Source organism: Mesoplodon densirostris, chromosome 20 (assembly GCF_025265405.1).
Source record: "Mesoplodon densirostris isolate mMesDen1 chromosome 20, mMesDen1 primary haplotype, whole genome shotgun sequence".
NCBI lineage: Eukaryota > Metazoa > Chordata > Mammalia > Artiodactyla > Ziphiidae > Mesoplodon > Mesoplodon densirostris.
In genome coordinates, this window is record NC_082680.1 from 21,040,400 (window position 1) to 21,060,217 (window position 19,818).

General features: G+C 38.8%; 1 protein-coding gene across 1 annotated transcript in view; it reads left to right on the top strand.

Annotated features, from left to right (window-relative positions):
• LONRF1 (LON peptidase N-terminal domain and ring finger 1) overlaps positions 1–19,818 on the top strand; it is a 45,696-nt gene that overhangs the window by 19,802 nt on the left and 6,076 nt on the right. Inside the window, exons 5-11 of the mRNA XM_060085835.1 lie at positions 42–282; positions 383–479; positions 1,784–1,898; positions 5,033–5,154; positions 7,567–7,725; positions 7,838–8,000; positions 14,068–14,220. Coding sequence (XP_059941818.1) covers positions 42–282; positions 383–479; positions 1,784–1,898; positions 5,033–5,154; positions 7,567–7,725; positions 7,838–8,000; positions 14,068–14,220 — 1,050 coding nt within the window. The remainder of the gene's footprint in view (positions 1–41; positions 283–382; positions 480–1,783; positions 1,899–5,032; positions 5,155–7,566; positions 7,726–7,837; positions 8,001–14,067; positions 14,221–19,818) is intronic.

Here is a 19,818-nt window from a genome sequence, read left to right on the forward strand (position 1 = left end):
AAATACAGTTAGTTACCCTTATTTGTTGTATTTTTTTGTAGAATGAAGAAATAGCAGAGGTCACTTCAGAGCCTGTCAAAGGAAGCCTAAACCATGCTCGGTCAGCACAGGCTATAAATTCGACAGACATGCCTGCCAGAGAGGATTGTTTAAAAAGAGTGTCCTCAGAACCTTCACTCTCTGTTCAAGAGAAAGGTGTTCTGTTGAAAAGAAAGCTGTCTCTCTTAGACCAGGATGTGATTGTAAATGAAGATGGAAGAAATAAGCTGAAAAGACAGGGAGGTAAAAATTTCACCACACTCGTATAAAACACATTGATTTATTTAGAATGGCCTTCAAACTTCTTCCTAAAGAAGATAATGCCATCTCTTTGTTTTAATAGAAACTCCCAGTGAAGTCTGTACGTTTTCATTAACTTACGGTGACATCCCAGAAGAATTAATAGATGTCTCAGATTTCGAGTGTTCTCTCTGCATGAGGTAAGTATGTACAACTTTATAAAAGATGAATATTTTATATTAATGTAAATAAAGTACAGAGTAGATAAAGGTAATCTACTCTGTAATAGTAGGCAATGTGAAGTAACAGAACAGTGGATTAAAAATCAAAAGATACGAATTTTAGTCCTAGGTTTCCCTTTCACATCTTAGGCAAATAATGTAATCTCTGAACCTTATTTAGCTTTTCCTTACTTAGAAAGTGGGGTCAGGGTTTGCATAGCCTATATTGAAGTCTTGTAAGAATCAGAGGACTAAAACATAAAAAGTATCTGGGGAATTGTAAAGTACTAAAAAAGCTCTACATGTTATTATTGAGACTCCATGGTTTTAGATTTGGGTAAGAATACAATGATGTATTGTGTGTATGTGATTCTATCTTGTTTATATATCTTAACATTGGATAAGGATTTCCATTATGTAGAATGCTTGTAATTCTAAGACTGATAGTTTAAAAAGAACATTTTCCAGGTACATAAACTGTGCTGGAGGCAAGGGAACAGTGTAAAGCACCCAGCACTGTCCACACCAGGCCAGAAACGGTGTAAAGCACCCGCCACTGTCCACACCAGGCCAGGGGTGATGAGAGGTATTTCTGAGCAAGTCCCTTAATTCTGAGTCTTGGCTTCTTCATCTGTGAGGCGAGGGGATTAGACCCAGATGATTTCTGAAGTACCTATACATCTAACAGTACTTCTAGGAACTTCCAAAGTATCATGTTTCAGGAAATAATTACAATGTAAGAAAAATTAGTTTTTCCATATTGTTTGAATATTACACCTCCTATTTCTTTAGGATTCAGTGGTAATAATTTAGTGGATTATTTTTGTAAGGCTTTTATAAGCTTGTTAAGAAAACCAATTTTAACGTGATGATAAAATAAGAATCTGTACAAAAACGAATGAGTAATTATTAATGACATAGTTTACATCATTAATTTTGCACTAAGTCTTTGAAATCTGGTGTGTATTTTAGATGCACTGCACATCTCAGTTTGGACCAGCCCCATTTCAAGGGCGCCATAGCCACGTGTGAGTGGCGGTTATGTTAGTACAGCTCCAGGCCCCCAGCGCAGGGCACCTCTGTGGATGGTGAACTCTTAAACGCTTCAGGAGGATATACTCGTGTTTACCACTGCCGCTTCTCTCCTCCCCTGCCCACCAGACCCTCCTCCTTCCTCCTCTACTCTAGAGAGAGATCAGTGTTACGGTTCCATTACTCGTTCGTTCACTTTTTCCAATGGATAGTTTATTGTGAAAACTAACATGTATTTTGGTTGATTTCAGGTTGTTTTTTGAGCCAGTAACAACCCCTTGTGGACATTCATTCTGTAAGAATTGTCTTGAGCGTTGTTTAGATCACACACCATACTGTCCCCTTTGTAAGGAAAGCTTAAAAGAGGTAAACATTTTTATGCTTATCTGTTTACTGGTCTTAAGTGTAGCAACATGGTTTGATTTTATTCAGCCATAGCAATGATTAATAGGGTCAGAATAAATTACATTGTATATGCTGAGTGACCAAAAGGGATTCTGTTTTGTTACCCATATGCTAGTGTTAGAGAAAAGTGAGTTTGGAGAGGGGAGGAGAAAGCAGAGAGGGTCTGAAGGCCAAGACCCCTGACTTAATTTTTTAAACAAAGGAGGTGTGGTCAAGTACCTGGTCAGGGATCTATTGAATTTTAATGATGACAGTATTGGGGAAGCCCAACTGCCCTGCCTCCCACCACCAGTTTTAGGCTAGATTTCAGGTCTAGTCCAATCCCCTTAACATCTGGAGCAACTGTGTCCAGTAGAACTTCCTGCATTGATGGAAATGCTCTGTATCTGTGCTGTCCAACATGGTAGCTACCAGCCACATGTGTAGAAGGAACTGTATTTAAAATTTTGTTTAATCTTAATTAATTTACATTTTAGAAGGCACATGTGAGTAGTGGCTACCACATTGGACAGCACAGCTCTAGAAGGTGGTGGCCTGGCGAGAAGAGAGGGAGGCACAGCTTCCCACATCCCTCCTTGTCTAGTAAGTGAAAAGCAATAATCACCTGCATTAGGAAAATAGCTGCATCTCAGGTGGGTATCTTCCATAACCAGTGGGAGAGCAACACTCTCTCAGTCGTGCTTGAGTGACTTGAAGTCCCCAAAGGTGAGGCCAAAGCCTTTGAATTCTGAGTTCCAGTTGCAGTGGTAGCATTGATCAGGGAGAGTGATTCTGTCCTGGATTGTTTGAAGAAAAGAAGTGTCTTCCAAATACGAATTAAAAAATTGATAAAACCATTTTGCTATTGAAAATACAGTTATTTCCTATACAGAAAACATAGCTCTGTACAGATATCATATGGCATGTATGTATTGTTATAGCATAGCAAGCCTATATGTAGTAAAACAGAAAACCACATAAAGAATGTTCAAGTCAGGAAACATAAGATAAAAAAACTTCCTTCTTAAAGAGTTTGTTAGTTATTTCAACTAGTATACTCAGTGTTTTCAGGTGAAGTACTCTAAACATGCTCTTTCCTGGTTTTCCAGAGTTTTTAGATACACTCACATATTATGCTTTTTTCAGATTAACATTTAGATACATTGCTTTAAATTTAGAGTTCTCTCACCTGAAAAAATGTCTGAAGTTTTAAGGAAGATAAAATAAGGATATTATTTAAAAACATAACATACTGTTTAAAAATAACTTTATCCTTTGTCCTGACCTGAAGACACCCTGTATAATATAATTGGTAAAGTCTAAATATATATTTACAAGGATAAAATTGACATGCTCTACAGTTTTCTACTTCTCCTACTTGTCATTTCATTTTGCTCATTTTTTCATTTGAATACATTTTAAAGACATGATTTTTGTAGCAGTATACTAGTCCAGTGGTGTAACATTTTCCTATTGTTGGGTATGTAAGTTGTTTTGTTTTGTTTCAGTATACTGTGGTTTGTGTCTTTTGACACTGTGGTTTGTGTCTTTGACTCTTTCCTTAGGGTAAATTCCTGGGAGGAGAATTACTGGATCAAAGGCCGTATATTTATAAGACTCTTATTAAAACCAGTTGCCAAATTGCCTAGGTCCCGAGTAATGTACAAAAATAGATTCTTACCAGTACTGTAAGAGAGGCTGTATTTCCCAAATTTAATACGAGTCTTAAATTTTAAAACATCTTAATTTAATAGAAAACGGTAATGAAACTGCTTTTATAGTATCTGTCATTTGATTAATTTTATAATAAACTCTTCAGTTATGTGTGTACATATTATCTGCTCAAGAGTATGTCTCTCCAGTCTACAGCCCAATGGTTCTCAAGGTATGTTCCCCTGACCAGCAGCATCTGTATCCCCTGGGAACTTGTTAGAAATACAGATTCTCAGACCCTACCCCAGAGCCACTAAATCAGAAACCCTGGGGTGGGGCTCAGCAATCTGCATTTTAACAAGCCCTGTTCATGCTAAACCTTAAAAACCACTACTATAACCCACTTCCCCACCATTCATATTTCCTACTCTGTACTTCACTGGATAATGACAAAACTTTTTGCTGGATCTACAGAGAAAAAGGTGGCTTCTCTTTATCTTGTGATTGTCTCCCAAGAGTTTTACCTCATTATTTTTATTAAATAAATTGGTATTGGGTTTTTTTTTTTTTTTTGGTCCAAAATCCTGCACACACACTGACCTGGTCCCTGGCCCTATGCAGTTCTTAGTTTAGTTACAGAGATATAATGTATCCCTGTCCATGTAATATAGTGCAGGGTATGGTAACTGCCTTTTATATGGTAAAGGGTTAAGTAAGGGATTCTTGGGAGACAAAAAAATAATTAAGGAACACTTTATGCAAAAGGTAAAATTGGAGCCAGACCCTGAAGGATAGTCAGATGGCTTTTGGCAGTTGGAAGAGAGAATAACACGAAAATGCATGAGGGTGGCAGTGTTCAGAGTATTAAGGGAGTGGCACAAATGGACCATTTTATACAGAGGGTGGCTCACATAGGAAGAGCAGCCTCCTGATAAGGGGATCATTAGTCATAGTGGGATGACAATGGAAGGAAAATCTGAAAGAAAGATTACCTGGTAACTCTGCCACTGAAATGGGGGACAAAAAAGGAGTAGTTTTGCTTTTCTTAAATAAGGCAAGTAAATGCATCATTTTCTTCATTCCTTATCTTATTTTTGTTTCTCAATTCAAATGCTAGTTTCAGATACTCATGCACTGTGAGATGGAACTTGGCCTTTGGTGTGAGAGATGGCAGGGCAGCGCTGATTGCTGCTAATAAAGATGTATGATCGTAGCAAGAAAAGGGTCTTATATACAGAACTTGGTTCAGGTTGCAAGTATGTGTCTTTAATGCTCTTGAGGTAAGCCTCAGGCAGGTTTACCTGTTTAGCACCATCCATTGTAATGGTCCCCCTCACTAAATTAATTCAGAACTGACTGTATAAATATGTAATAAAGGCTTTACTATGTCAAGTTAAACTGTTTTGCCTGTTTTATACCGTAGGAAAAAAAGCACTGGAATGTAAAATAATATTGTTTTTCAGTATCTAGCAGATAGGAGGTACTGTGTCACACAGCTGTTGGAAGATTTAATAGTGAAGTACCTGCCTGATGAACTGTCTGAGAGAAAAAAAATATATGATGAAGAAACTGCTGAACTCTCACAGTAAGTTTCTTCTCAGAAAAATTAACAATCAAATTACGAACTACTACCCTTTGAAATAGTAAGGAGAAGCCTCACAGCAAGCTGGGTTCTGTCTTTAGTTCAACCCAGTGTAGTCAGAGGCATATTTTAAACAAATAGTGGCCAGCTTCCCCTGTCCTCGACAGAAGTTTTTAAAAGTTCATTTGGTAACTTCTAGATGTTCTGTTGGGAGTGACTGACTCAGCTCTCTGCACTGAAGCAGTGTTTTAGGTGGGGGAGGGGTTTCCTCCAGTGACATCAGGCCCTGGAATCAATCGGGAATGGAGAGGGGTGAGGTGGTTGCTGGGAACTGCATCCCTCAGGCATCAATCATGGTGGTGCAGGGGGAAGGTGGAGGATAGATGGCCTGGATTGGCAGGAGGGTTAGCCAATCAGAGGTTTGAAGCGGGTGGGACCTTAAGGCCTGAGACTGAAATTGGAAGGGGTGACTTAGGGGCTAAATTCTCAATTAATGAAGCTATTGACTGTTAGCAGAAATGACTTAGTATCAGCAAGGTGAAAAACCTGGTGGTAACTTTGGGATTCAGTGGTACCACTAGTAAGAGCACATAAAAGCTAATTGGGGCTGGGTAGGTTGGACATGGTTTTGTTGCTCTGTATAGCTTGCTTTCTTCTACCTTTCTTTTTCCTTTCTCTTCCCCTCATGTCTTTTCACCAGTCTCTTCTTGAGTGTCCAAGTTTCTTTCATGGGTTTCTAATTTCTTAACTCTTTTTTTTTCCCACTTACTTTTAACTGGACACTAAAGAGCAAAATTGTAATTTTTATATGCTGTTTCTGTTTTTAAAAAATACAGATTAAACATTTTATATCTCTAACTTTCTAAGAAAAAAATAATTGTGCTTGCAGATTTTCTTTTTCAATATCTGTCTACCAAATGTCTTCGTTGGGCTAGTGGCCTTCAACAGAAGAAAGGTTTCTAATCTTTTATTTATAGAAGTTGATATTGATTTGTCTCCTCATGGAACTGATATTTTATTGTGTGATTTTATGATAGAAAATATTCTGATGTGAGGATCATAAGCCTTTTTGACCAACACTGCAAAAAGCTTGGATATAAGAATGCTTCAGATATATTTTTGAAATACTAAAACATAGTGACAGGACCAGACCCCTCACAGAAGAGTGAAATCCATGGATGACAGAAAGAGTAGTGATGTGAGGGAAGCTGAGTGTGATGGAGAAGCCTCAGGATATCTTGCTGTGTACTAACAGGGCTATTATTTTAAGGGGTAGCTCATCCCCTGGTACTTACAAGTTTTGCTAATTAAGAGCTTTTTTCCCCCCAGTTTTTATGTTCATAAGAGTGCTCAATGATGGTAGAATATAGAGTTTTAAAAGTAGAGGAACTAGGACTGGTATGTTAAACGTGTGTATTAGATATTGCCTTTACTTAAGTAATTTGTGGTCTTGTTGAAGAAAGACTAGAAAATATTAGTGGTGGGGGGGGACCATACTGTGTAACCCAAACGTAATCATCATTGGCATTTTGGCATATACCCTTCCCAATTCTAATGTATATAAATACATTTTAAACAAAGATGGGATCATTTTAATCCTATCATTTCTGTAACTTCCTTTTCTCATTAATCTGAACATTTAAACATAGTATCATTTTATGGTTACGTCATAATTTATTTTACTGGCCTTCCCTTTTTGCTTCTAAGTTTTGGCTACTATACACAGTGCTGTGTTGAACATTCTTATAGTACTTGCAGGGAAAAAGTGAGCCTTTTGGTTCAAAGGATACGAACCTTTTTGAAAGCATTTGATGGACATGGCTAGATTCTTCTTCAGCATGGTTGTGCTATTCACGCTGCCAGTTTTCCCACACCCTTGCCAAAGCTGCACACTGCCTTTATCCTTCACATTTCTTGCCAATCTGGCAATAACAGTGTTGTCATTTTAATTATCTGGAAAAAATGTTATCTCATTGAATTACCTGTTTTTGTTAGTATGAAAATATTTTAATGCCTAAAAATTTTGAATGATTTGTTTTGTCTTTTGTGGGACCTCACGTTTTCTTATTATCTAAGAGTAAGAGTTTACTCTGTCATGTTAGAAATATTTTAAACAGATTTTAATATAAAATAGTAATTATAATCAATGGCTTTGTGATTCATAAAGATACTTAGCTCTATATGATAACTTTGTATATCAAATTCAAATTTACTTGTAAGAGGATCACCAACAGATTTTTAGGATTAATATTGTATCAATATGAGCTTAAATGAAAAGGATGCTGATTTCTTTTCTTACCAAGAATAAAAATCACCTGATTTTAGAGTGAATTTGCCTATTATTTATTACTGTTGCAAGCTTCACTCATTTTTGTTGTATGTCCTGATATATAATAATGAAACTTTTTTCTTCAGCTTGACCAAGAATGTTCCAATATTTGTTTGCACTATGGCCTACCCCACTGTGCCTTGCCCTCTTCATGTGTTTGAGCCAAGATACAGATTGATGATTCGAAGAAGTATACAGACTGGAACTAAACAGTTTGGGATGTGTGTCAGCGATACACAAAATGGGTATGCTTTTTATGTAAATATTTTTATTGATTCTGGAATTTTCTTTGAATATTGCTGAGAACTTGCATGCTTGTTGCTTGAACTTTTATATTAATTGGAGTTTTTCCTTTAGTTTTGCAGATTATGGTTGTATGTTACAAATTAGAAATGTACATTTCTTGCCTGATGGGAGGTCTGTGGTTGACACAGTTGGAGGAAAGCGGTTTAGGGTTTTAAAAAGAGGGATGAAAGATGGATACTGCACTGCAGACATTGAATATCTGGAAGATGTTAAGGTATTAAAAACTATTCTTTTTCAGCATGCTCTGGTATACTGTGTCCTAGGCATTGTACACGCATAAAGGCTGATAGGATCATTAACCAGTTCTTCCTGTCAGAGACCCTCATCAATACTTACACAGATTAGCTCCAAGTTACCTTTTCCTCATCTTGCTCTTAACCATCCTGAGTTCCAAGAGAACTTGGGAGACCAGCACCTAGATATATTGTTCATTTCTACTGGCTTGACAGCCAGCACAGTGCCTAGAATGTATGTGTGTATTCGCATGGTAATTGCATAACAATAGCAGTGGATTCAATTGAACTTCCAATCCATGTAAGTTATGAAACCTGCTAATTCCTACCCTTTTAAACTGAATTTATTAGTAGTCAAAGCTGATGTAATCATCAGTAGATTGAACTTTGACGTAAAGGTAAACACATAAAATCCTTGAAGAATTGTTCTATATTAAGATATGCCTAAGATAACCTAAAACTGAACACAGCACCCAACTGTGTCTAACTTTAGGGCAACACAGATAAAGCACTGTCCGTATAATTGTTGGTGATATCTTACCTGTGGAGGGTTAGTGTGAAAATTTTCTTGGATAGGGTTAATGCTGCCCTTTTGGTATTTCCAGTACCTACTCTACCATCTGCAATTAGTTTAGGTACCAGAAAAATGATTTGTGGTACTGTAAATATCAAATGAAAGGCAACTTTCTTTGGAAGGGCATTAGAAAAACATAGATCTTACACTCTCACTTGTTCACTGATCTGTTTGAGCCCTTCATCTCAGTCAGCACTTATTCAGTGTTGGCATTAGGCATTTCTACAAACAGTGGCTCATTAAATTTTCAAAATGCTATGAGATAGCTAGCAGATGAGGAAAGAATTCAGGAGTATTAATTTGCCAAAGATCCTATAGGTAGTGTAAAAAAATAATTTAAAACCAGCTCTCTGGCTCCAAGGGCTATGTTTTATCATTATATCGTATTGCTTCTCTGCTGATAAACTTGATTAATCTGATATTACCTGTCCTATCTTATTATAAAGATGTTATGGGGAAAGTTTGTTTTGTGCAGTGAGCCAAAAGTATGAGTTGGAATTTTGAGTTGACTGATAGTCTGTGCCTTAGGAATATTTGGTTAATGGAATCATTTGCTAAAAGGTGATGTTCTTTGTAAAATAACCTTATTTTAGTTTTATGTAAATTTACATCTTCATATATTGGATTCGCTGATAAAATTCCTTGAGTATGTGGCTAAACATATGACTATATATAAATATATGACAGTAAATTAGCATATTGAGAGTATTATGGATTTGATGTTTAGAAAACTGAATTCTCTATGTCATTGTGGTCTTGTCTAATAATTTTTCTTCATCTATATAATGATTTCTTGTTATTCTGGAGAAGCTTCTCAAATTTGTTTTTTATATCAAAGTTGTTTTTTCCCTTGGTGTAGTAATTCTAATTTCTGTGACCTCTGATGACATTTTAAATTCAGTTATTGCAATGAAATTCCTTAACTTTAAAAGCCTGCCTTTAAAACTTCTGCCTACTTCTTAGCTCCTTTTTCTAACTCAGACTTTTATTTTTATCATTCCCTGTTTACTAGAGTTCATGGTTTGGTCCCTTGAATTTTGTAAAGGTAGAAAGCAGATACATTTTTTTGGTAATAGTTCTTAACAATTCACAAGTTTATTTTCTGGGTTTTTTTGTTTTGGGATCAAATTTTTTTTATTGAAGTATAGTTGATTTACAGTGTTGTTAATTTCTGTTGTACAGCAAAGTGATTCAGTTATACATGTAGACATTGTTTTTTAATATTCTTTTCCATTATGGATTTATCATAGGATATTGAGTACAGTTCTGTGCTATACAGTAGGGCCTTGTTGTTTATCCATTCTATATATAAAAGCTTACATCTGCTAACCCCAACTTCCCACTCTATCCCTCTCCCAGCCCCTTCCCCCTTGGCAACCCAACCACCAGTCTGTTATGTCTGTGACTGTGTTTCTGTTTTGTAGATAGGTTCGTTTGTGTCATATTTTAGATTCCACATATGAGTGATATCATATGGTCTTTTTCTTTCTGACTTACTTAGTATGATAATATAATAATCTCCAGTTGCATCTAAGTTGTTATTTCATCCTTTTTATGGCTGAGTATTATTCCATTGTGTATATGTACCACATCTTCTTTATCCATATTCCTCTTTCCACGGACATTTGTTTCCATGTCTTGGCTACTGTGAATAGTGTTGCTAAGAACATAGGGGTTGCATGTATCTTTTCAAATTATGGTGTTCTCTGGATATATGCCCAGGAGTGGGATTGCTGGATCATATGGTATTCTATTTTTAGTTTTCTGAGGAACCTCCATACTGTTTTCTATATGGCTGCACCAACTTACACTCCCTCCAGCAGTACAGGAGGGTTCCCTTTTCTCCACATCCTGCCCAGATTTGTTATTTGTAGACTTTTTAATGGTCTACACGGGCCATTCTGACCTGTGTGAGGTGGCACCTCATTGTAGTTTTGATTTGCATTTCTCTAATAATTAGTGATGCTGAGCAACTTTTCACGTGCCTCTTGGCCATCTGTATTTCTTCTTTGGAGAAATGTCTAATTAGGTCTTCTCCCATTTTGCAATGGGGTTACTTGTTTTCTTGTTGAGTTGTATGAGCTACTTATATATTTTGGAAATTAAGCCTGTGTTGGTCACATTGTTTGCAAATATTTTCTCCCATGCTGTAGGTTGTCTTTTTGTTTTGTTTATGGTTTCCTTTGCTGTGCAAAGCCTTACAAGTTTAATTAGGTCCCATCTGTTTATTTTTGCTTTTATTTCTATTGCCTTGGTAAGAAAACATTGGTACAACTTGCGTCAGAGAATGTTTTGCCTATGTTCTCTTCTAGGAGTTTTAGTGTCATGTCTTATGTTTAAGTCTTTAAGCCATTTTGAGTTTATTTTTGTGCATGGTGTGAGGGTGTGTTCTAACTTCACTGATTTACATGCAGCTCTCCAACTTTCCCAACACCCCTTGATGAAGAGACTGTTTTTTCCCATTGTGTGTTCTTGCTTCCTTTATTGAAGATTAATTGACTGTAGGTGTGTGGGTTTATTTCTGGGCTCTACTCTGTTCCAGTGCCAGTACCACACTGTCTTTATATTATCCCACAGGTCTCTTATATTGCTTTCTTTTTTTTTTCATTTGGCTTCCTGTCTGCTGTTTTGATTGGGTAATTTCCATTATTCTATATTGCAGATCACTTATTCTTTCTTCATTATTCACTCTGCTGTTCATTGCCTTTAGCTCAGCTTTTGTCTCTGCAAATGAGTTTTCTAATTTTTCTTTGTTTCTCTCTTATAGCTTCTAGCTCCTTTTTACAGTAATCTGCATTTCTGCCAATAGCCTTTCTTAATTCCTTCCATATTTTCATTACCTCCTTTCTGAACTCGGTGTCTGTTAGACTGAAGAGGTCAACGTCATTGTACTTTCAGGGGAATTTCTCTTGGTCTTTTAACTGGGAGTGTGGTTCCTCTGCTTCTTAATTATATTTCTCTTACTTTGTGAGTTTAGGAGAAACAATTATCTACTGTGGTCTGGGAGGGCTATTTATATGTGGGGCGTCCCTGTGTAGCATGTATGGGTTTAATATATTTGGTGCAAGAGTTGTTATATGCCTGTCACCTCTTTCCTCAGTGTGTGCCAGCTGTTATCCCCTTGATAGGGGTTGTGCAGATGCAGTCACTGGTGCCTGGCCCTGGGAGGGGAGGTGGCTTGCACCCACTCCTGGAGTCTGGGAGGGAGGCAGTGGCAGCTTATGAGAGAGTCTCAAGCACATGCAGGCAGTATCCTGCCCTCTGCGAGCGCACACACAGGAAAAAGGCTACAATGGCAGGTCCCACCCCTCCCCTTGAGCACCCCCCAAACAATGGCACCTGGCCTCTAAGGCGGCCCACGTTTCCTCCTCATACAGTCTCAGTTGCGGTTGCACCAGATTCTAGCTACCACCCCCAGGCTGTTTCCACACAGCCAACCCCAGTCCTCTCGCTGGGTCTGATCTCTGAAGCCCGAGTACCAGCACCCACCCCCGGCTGACGCACATCTCAGGCTGGGGAGCCCGCAGCGGCAGCACTGACCACCTGTCCTCTCTCCACTCCGGCTGCCACAAACCAGCTGCTGTGTTCTCCAAGGTTCTGAAGCTTCCTGCTGTCCTGGCCAATCTCCCTGCCGGTGGAGGGGCTTCCCAGGGTCTAGGAACCTTTCCTCTTTCCCAGCTCCCTCCCAGGGACACGGGTACCGTCCTGATTCCTTTCTCATTTTCTTTTTTTTCTGTCTTCTTTTTTTCCTACCTGGTGACATGGTGATTTTCTTGCCCTTTCAGCAGTCTCAGGTCTTCTGCCAGTGTTCAGTAGATATTCTGGGAGAATCATTCCACATGTAGATTTTTGATGTATTTGAGGGAGAAGGTGGGCTTCACATCCTACTACTTCACCATCTTGATCCCAGCCCCACAAGTTTATTTCTTGCTCATATCAAGACCAAGTCCAGAACCAAGTCAAGTCAAGTCAAGTCTGGTCAAGTCCAAGACCAGAATTCTGGAATCTACGGCTCTTCTACCTTTCTGTTAAAATTTTTCATGTGGTAAAATAGACATGACATAAAATTTACCATTTTAACCATTTTTACATATGCAGTTCAGTGGCATTAAGCACATTCACATTGTTGTGAAAAAGCAGATGCTTTTTCAACTTTGTTTTTTTCATTTCAAATCCTTTAAAAATAAAAAGTATGTTCTTTTGTCTCTTGTGTGCCATAGTCTTTTTTATTTTTATTTTTGGCTGCGTTGGGTCTTTGTTGCTGCGCACGGGCTTTCTCTCATTGCGGCAAGCGGGGGCCACTCTTCACTGTGGTGCACAGGCTTCTCATTGCGTTGGCTCCTCTTGCTGCAGAGCACAGGCACACAGGCTTCATTCGTTGCAGCACGCAGGCTCAGTAGTTGTGGCGCACGGGCCTAGTTGCTCTGCAGCATGTGGGATCCTCCCGGAGCAGGGCTCGAACCCATGTCCCCTGCACTGGCAGGCAGACTCCCAACCACTGCACCACAGGGGAAGCCCCTGTGCTACAGTCTTACCTTTTATACATCAGTATATTTTCAGAGTCCATTGTTGTTTTTTATTGAGTCATTCTTTAAGTAGGAAAGGCTGACTCAGGCCTGGTATTTGTTCAGATGCATTAATGTATGTGAAATATAGTGCTCCCTGGCATGGAGTGAGTGGGATATGAGTGTTAAAGAAATCAACATGAGATGGATGAGTTAATGTTCCATCTTCCCACCTGTGTTTTATGAGACTAGTCTTCTGGATCTTAAGCTGGAAGGCTGATGCATTTAGTTTTATATTTGCAGTTTGATGAACCAGTAGTCCAAAGGGCATACACAGGGGATGGAGGTAGCCACAGCCTTGGGCCTTTACAGCAGCAGCAGTTCATCATTGTATAATGAGTGTATAATGTATTCTCTCTCTTTTGAAGTTCTGGCTTTATATACTAAGTTATTTGTTGCAGGTTTTTTTTTTTGACCCAGTTCCCTGGTAAAAGGTGTAATTATGCTTTTCCTCTGTCCTATTACTGCTTTTGCTATGGCACCTTAAATCTCCCCGAATCTTTCCTTTCATTGTAGCAACTGTATTCCTGTTTTTTTTTTGTTCTACTGCTTTCAAAGGCTTTTGATCCGTAAAGATGAATTCCCAGTCCCTGTAGACCTTTATCTGAGAACTAACTCTCCATCGTACCCCTCCCAGTTAGGGGCTGTTAGTTGGCTTCTGCAGTGTTGCACTGCTAACTCAGCAAGGCTAGGTCAGCTATGCTGGGAGGTCAAGGCTTGCTGCCTTCTTAGTCTGGCCCATTGGCACTCTGTGAGGCAGAAATGTATGGTGTTTACTGCATGAGAATAATACCCTGATCCAGCACTGAAATAGGTATTCCCTATTTTTTTATGGGTTTTTTTTTCCATTTCTATAGGGATGGATGGGAAGATTAGATACAGACACCTTACTGACTGTTGTATTTCTAGGTTGAGAATGAAGATGAGATAGAGAACCTCCGACAGCTTCACGATTTGGTCTACTCTCAAGCCTGCAGCTGGTTTCAGAATTTAAGAGACAGATTTCGAAGCCAAATTCTTCAGCACTTTGGATCAATGCCCGGGAGGGAGGAAAACCTCCAGGTATGGTGGCTTTGATAATTGTTTCCAAAAGTCTCACTTTTTGTGTAAACCCAAGTTGGTAGATTTTTTTTTCTGTTATAAATTTATTTATTTATTTATTTTTGGCTGAGTTGGGTCTTTGTTGCTGCACGCGGGCTTTCTCTAGTTGCCAGGAGCAGGGGCTACTCTTTGTTGCGGTGCACGGGCTTCTCATTGCGGTGGCTTCTCATGTTGCGGACACGGGCTCTAGGCGTGCAGGCTTCAGTAGTTGTGGCACGTGGGCTTCAGTAGTTGCGGTCACAGGCTCGGTAGTTGTGGTGCACGGGCTTAGTTGATCTGCAGCCTGTGGGATCTTCCCGGACCAGGGCTTGAACCTGTGTCCCCTGCATTGGCAGGCAGATTCTTAACCACTGCACCATCAGGGAAGTCCCGAAATTGGTAGGTTTTTAAGTTTCTTCATCTTTAGTTCTGCACATCTCCTTTGTCCCATCTTTAGATTCATGACCATATTCTCTAGCACAGGGGTATCCACTGCATCTTATATAGGAAGAGGATGGAAATAGTGTCAGCTGAGATGCGTATAGGAGCAAGTGCACAAGGAGAAAGCCCCCAGCTGAGGATTTTCCAGAAGGGAGGGATAAGGAGTTAAAAATGGGACATGGGAGATAGGATCAAGATGGCAGAGGAGTAGGACATGGAGCTTACCTTCTCCCACAAACACATCACAATTATATCTACATGTGGAACGATTATCACAGAACATCTACTGAATGCTGGCAGAAGACCTCAGACTTCCAAAAGGGCAAGAAAATCTACACCTAACTGGGTAGGACAAAAGAAAAAAAGAGAAAGGAATTGGGATGGGACCTGCGCCCCTGGGAGGGAACTCTGAAAGAGGAAAGGCTTCTGGACACTGGGAAGTCCCCTCACTGGTGGGGAGATCAGCTGGGACAGAGGGAGAGCTTCAGAGACACGGAGAAGAGCACAACAACCAGTCTGCGGAGGGCAAAGCAGAGAGAGACCTGCACAGATGGTCGGTGCCACCAAGCACAATACAACACCTGAGACACTTGTCCGCTGGGGCAGGAGGGGGCTGGGTGCTGAGGCTCAAGCTTACAGGTCAGACCCTGGGGAGAGGGCTGTGGTTGGCTGTGTGGAGACAGCCTGAGGGGGCTAGGGTGTAGGGCCCCACGACTGAGGGAATACGGGAAGAAACCTCAGACTGCCAGAGAGGCAAGGTGCCACTGTTGGGGGGGGGTGCAAGGAGAGGTTCAGGACTGCCATAGGAGCTTCCTTCTCTGAGCACGCACTCTCAGGCAACAGGGCACTGCCTACCTGAGCTCCAGGGGCAGGTGCAGACCACTGCTGCTGCTGAGGGTCCCACAACCACGTGCCAACTGCTGCCCCCTCCTCCCTGGCAGTGTGCATAAGCCACGCACCTGCACCCCCCGATCCAGGGGACAACGGCCAGCACACGCTGAGGAAAGGGGCAACAGGCATCCAAACCAAGAACAGCCCTCATGCCAAAAAATGATTAAACCCACACAAGCTACGTAGGGATGCTCCCGCATATAAATAGCCCTCCAAGACTACAGTACATAATTGTTTCTCCTAAACTGACAGAATAAGAGAAATACAAGTAAAATGAAGACACAGACCACTCCCAGTTAAAAGACCAAGAGAATTCCCCTGAAGGAACAATGAAACAGACCTCTTCAGTCTAATAATAGATACCGAGTTCAAAAAGGGAGGTAATGAAAATACTGAAGGAATTAAGAAAGGCTATCGACAGAAATGCAGATTACTGTTAAAAGAAACTAGAAGGAAGAGCCAAGAAAAATTAGAAAATTCATTTGCAGAGATGAAAGCTGAGCTAAAGGCAGTGATAGCAGAATGAATAATGAAGAAAGAATAAGTGATCTGCAATATAGAATAATGGAAAAATTACCCAATCAAAACAGCAGACAGGAGGCCAAATGAAAAAAACAAAAAAGAAAGCAATGTAAGAGACCTGTGGGATAATATAAAGCTGGCCAATCTATGCATAGTAGGGATTCCAGAGGGGGAAGAAAGAGAAAAAGCGATTGAAAATGTATTTGAAGAAATTATGGCTGAAAACTTCCCAAACCTAAAGAAGGAAACATATCCAGCTACAGGAAGCACAGAGGGGGCGTCCCAAACAAGAGGAACCCAAACAGACCCACACCAAGACATACTATAATTAAAATGGCATAAGTTAAAGAGAGGCTTCTAAAGGCAGCAAGAGAAAAACAGAGTTAATTACAAGGCAACTCCTATAATTCTATCAGCTGATTTCTCTATAGAAACATTGCAGGCCAGAAGGGAGTGGCAAGATATATTCAGAGTCCTGAAAGGGGAAAACCTGCAACCTGGGGTTCTCTACCCAGCAAGATTATCAGTTAGGATAGAAGGAGAGATAAAGAATTTCTCAGACAAGCAAAAACTACAAGAATACAGCAATACTAAACTTATCTTAAAAATTATTGAAAGGTCTTCTCTAAACAAAAAAGGAGCAAGAAGATATAGGAAGGAGGAAATCACAATTGGAAAGTAAATAAACTAGCCAGTATACACATCAAAAAGAAAATAAAAAAACCCTATTTGTGAAAGCAACAATAAACACAAGGAATAGCAAAAGGATAAACATTAAGATGTAAAAAAGGACATCAAAACCATAAAATGTAGAGAAGGAAAGTAAGAAAATGTAGATTCTTTAAGAATGTGTTTGAGCCTATATGACTATCAGTCTAAAGCAAGCACATATAGGAAGGGGTTAACATACTTGAAAAACAGGGCAACCACAAATCAAAAGCATACAATAGATTCACAAAACACAAAAAGAGAACACAAGCATAAAATAAAAGGAAATCATCAAACCACAAAAAGAAAAAAAAAAGGATAAAAGAAACAAAGAATCAACTGGAAAGCAAGGTTTAAAATGGCAATAAATACACATGTATCAATAATTACCTTAAATGTCAATAGACTGAATGTTCCGATCAAAAGGTAGTTTCAGATTGGATTAAAAAACAAGAGTCTATAATATGCTGCCTACAAGAGAGCCACCTTAGGGCAAAGGACATACATAGACTGAAAGTGAGGGGATGGAAAAAAGGTATTTCATACAAATGGAAATGACAAGAAAGCAGCAGTTGCAATACTCATATCAGACAAAATAGACTTTGAAACGAAGGCCATAAAAAAAGGCAAAGAAGGACACTATGTAATGATAAAAGGATCAATATAAGAGGAGGATTATGCGCTCGTCAACATATATGCAACTAAAATACATAAAGCAAATACTAACAGATAAAGGGAGAAATTGATGGGAATACAGTAATAGTAAGAGACTTTTAACACCCCACTCACAATAAATGGACACATCTTCTAGACAGAAAATCAATAAAGCACAGAGATCCTAAATGATACAACAGTGAGACTTAATTGATATTTTCAGGACATTATATCCAAAAAAACCCAGAATACACATTATTTTCAAGTGCACATAATAGAGCACAAAACTAACCTCAAAAAATTTAAAAGTATAGGAATTATTTCAAGCATTTTCTCTGACCACAACAGCATGAAACTAGAAATCAACCACAGGAAAAGAAATGAGAAACAATTACATGGAGACTACTAAAAAAACCATTGGGTCAACGAGGAAATCAAAAATTAAATTAAAAAATACCTTGAGACAAACAACAATGAAAACACAGCCATACAAAATCTATGGGATGCAGCAAAAGCAGTTCTTAGAACAAAGTTCATAGCAATACAGGCCTTCCTCAAAAAACAAGAAAAATCTCAAAATAAACAACCTAACCTATCACCTAAAAGAATTAGAAGAAGAACAAAACCTAAAGCCAGCAGAAGGAAGGAAATAATAAAGATCAGGGAGGAAATAAAATAGAGGTTAAAAAATATAGAAAAAAATCAATAAAACCAATAGCTGGTTCTTTGAAAGGATAAACAAGATTTTCAAACCTCTGGCCAGGCTCACCGAGAAAAGAGAACCCAAATAAAATAAGAAATGAAAAAGAAATCTCAACCAATATGCCAACAACTTTGACAAATTTGACAACCTAGATGAAATGGACAAGTTTCTACATACAACCCACCAAAACTGAATCAAGAAGAAATAGATAATTTGAACAGACTGATCACCAGAAGTGAAACAGAATCTGTAATTTAAAAAAAAAAAAAAAAGAAAGAAACTCCCTACAAAGAAAAGTCCAGGGCCAGATGGCTTCACAGGTGAATTCTACCAAACATCCAAAGAAGAACTTATACCAATTCTCAAACTCTTCCAAAGACTGAGGAGCAGGGAACACTCCCAAGGACATTCTGTGAAGCCACTGTCACCCTGATACCAAACCAGATAAAGACACCACCAAAAAAAAAAAAAATTACAGGCCAATATCTTTGATGAGTATAGATGCAAAAATTCTCAACAAAATATTAGCAAACTGAATCCAGCAACACATAAAAAAGATCATACACCACAACCAAGGGGGAGTCATCCCAAGTTCACAAGGATGGTTCAACATATGCAAATCAATCAATGTGATACACCACATCAAGAAAAGACAAAAACCACATGATCATCTCAATAGATGCAGAAAAGCATTTGACAGTATTCACCATCCATTCATGACAAAAACTCTTACCAAAGTGGGTATAGAGGGAACATATCTCCATATAATAAAAGCTATTTATGACAAACCCACAGCCAGTATAATACTAAATGGTGAAAAGCTGAAAGCCTTCCTGCTAAAATCTGGAACAAGACAAGGATGCCTGCTCTCACCTCTTCTATTCAACATAGTATTGGAAGTCCTAACCACAGCAATCAGACAAGAAATAAAAGGTATCCAAATTGGAAAGGAAGAGGTAAAATAGTCAGTATATGCAGATGACATGATACTATATATAAAAAACCCTAAAGACTCCACACAAAAGTTACCATATCTAATAAATGAATTCAGCAAAGTAGCAGGATACAAGATTAACATACAGAACTCAGTTACATTTCTTTACACTAACAATGCAATATCAGAAAGAGAATGTAAAAATCAATACCTTTTAAAATTGCACCAAAAAATAAAATAAAGGACTAAAGAGAATTTAAAGAAATGGAAAGATATCCCATACTCTAGGATTGGAAGGATTAATATTGTTAAAATGGCAATGTTACCTAAAGCAATCTACAGATTTAATGTGATCCCTATCAAATCACCCATGAAATTTTTCACAGAACTAGAACAAATAATCCAAAAATTTATATAGAACCATAAAAGACTCAGAATTGCCAGAGCAATCCTGAGGAAAAAAAACAAAGCAGGAGGGATAACTCTCCCAGACTTTAGACAATACAACGAAGCTACAGTCATCAAAACAGTGTGGTATTGGCACAGAAACAGACATACAGATCAATGGAACAGAATAAAGAAATAAACCCATACACCTACAGTCAATTAATCTGCAATAAAGGAGGCAAAAATATAAAATGGGAAAAAAATGGTCTCTTCAGCAAGCAGTGCCGGGAAAGTTGTACAGCTGTGTGTAAATCAGTGAAGTTACAACACACCCTCACAG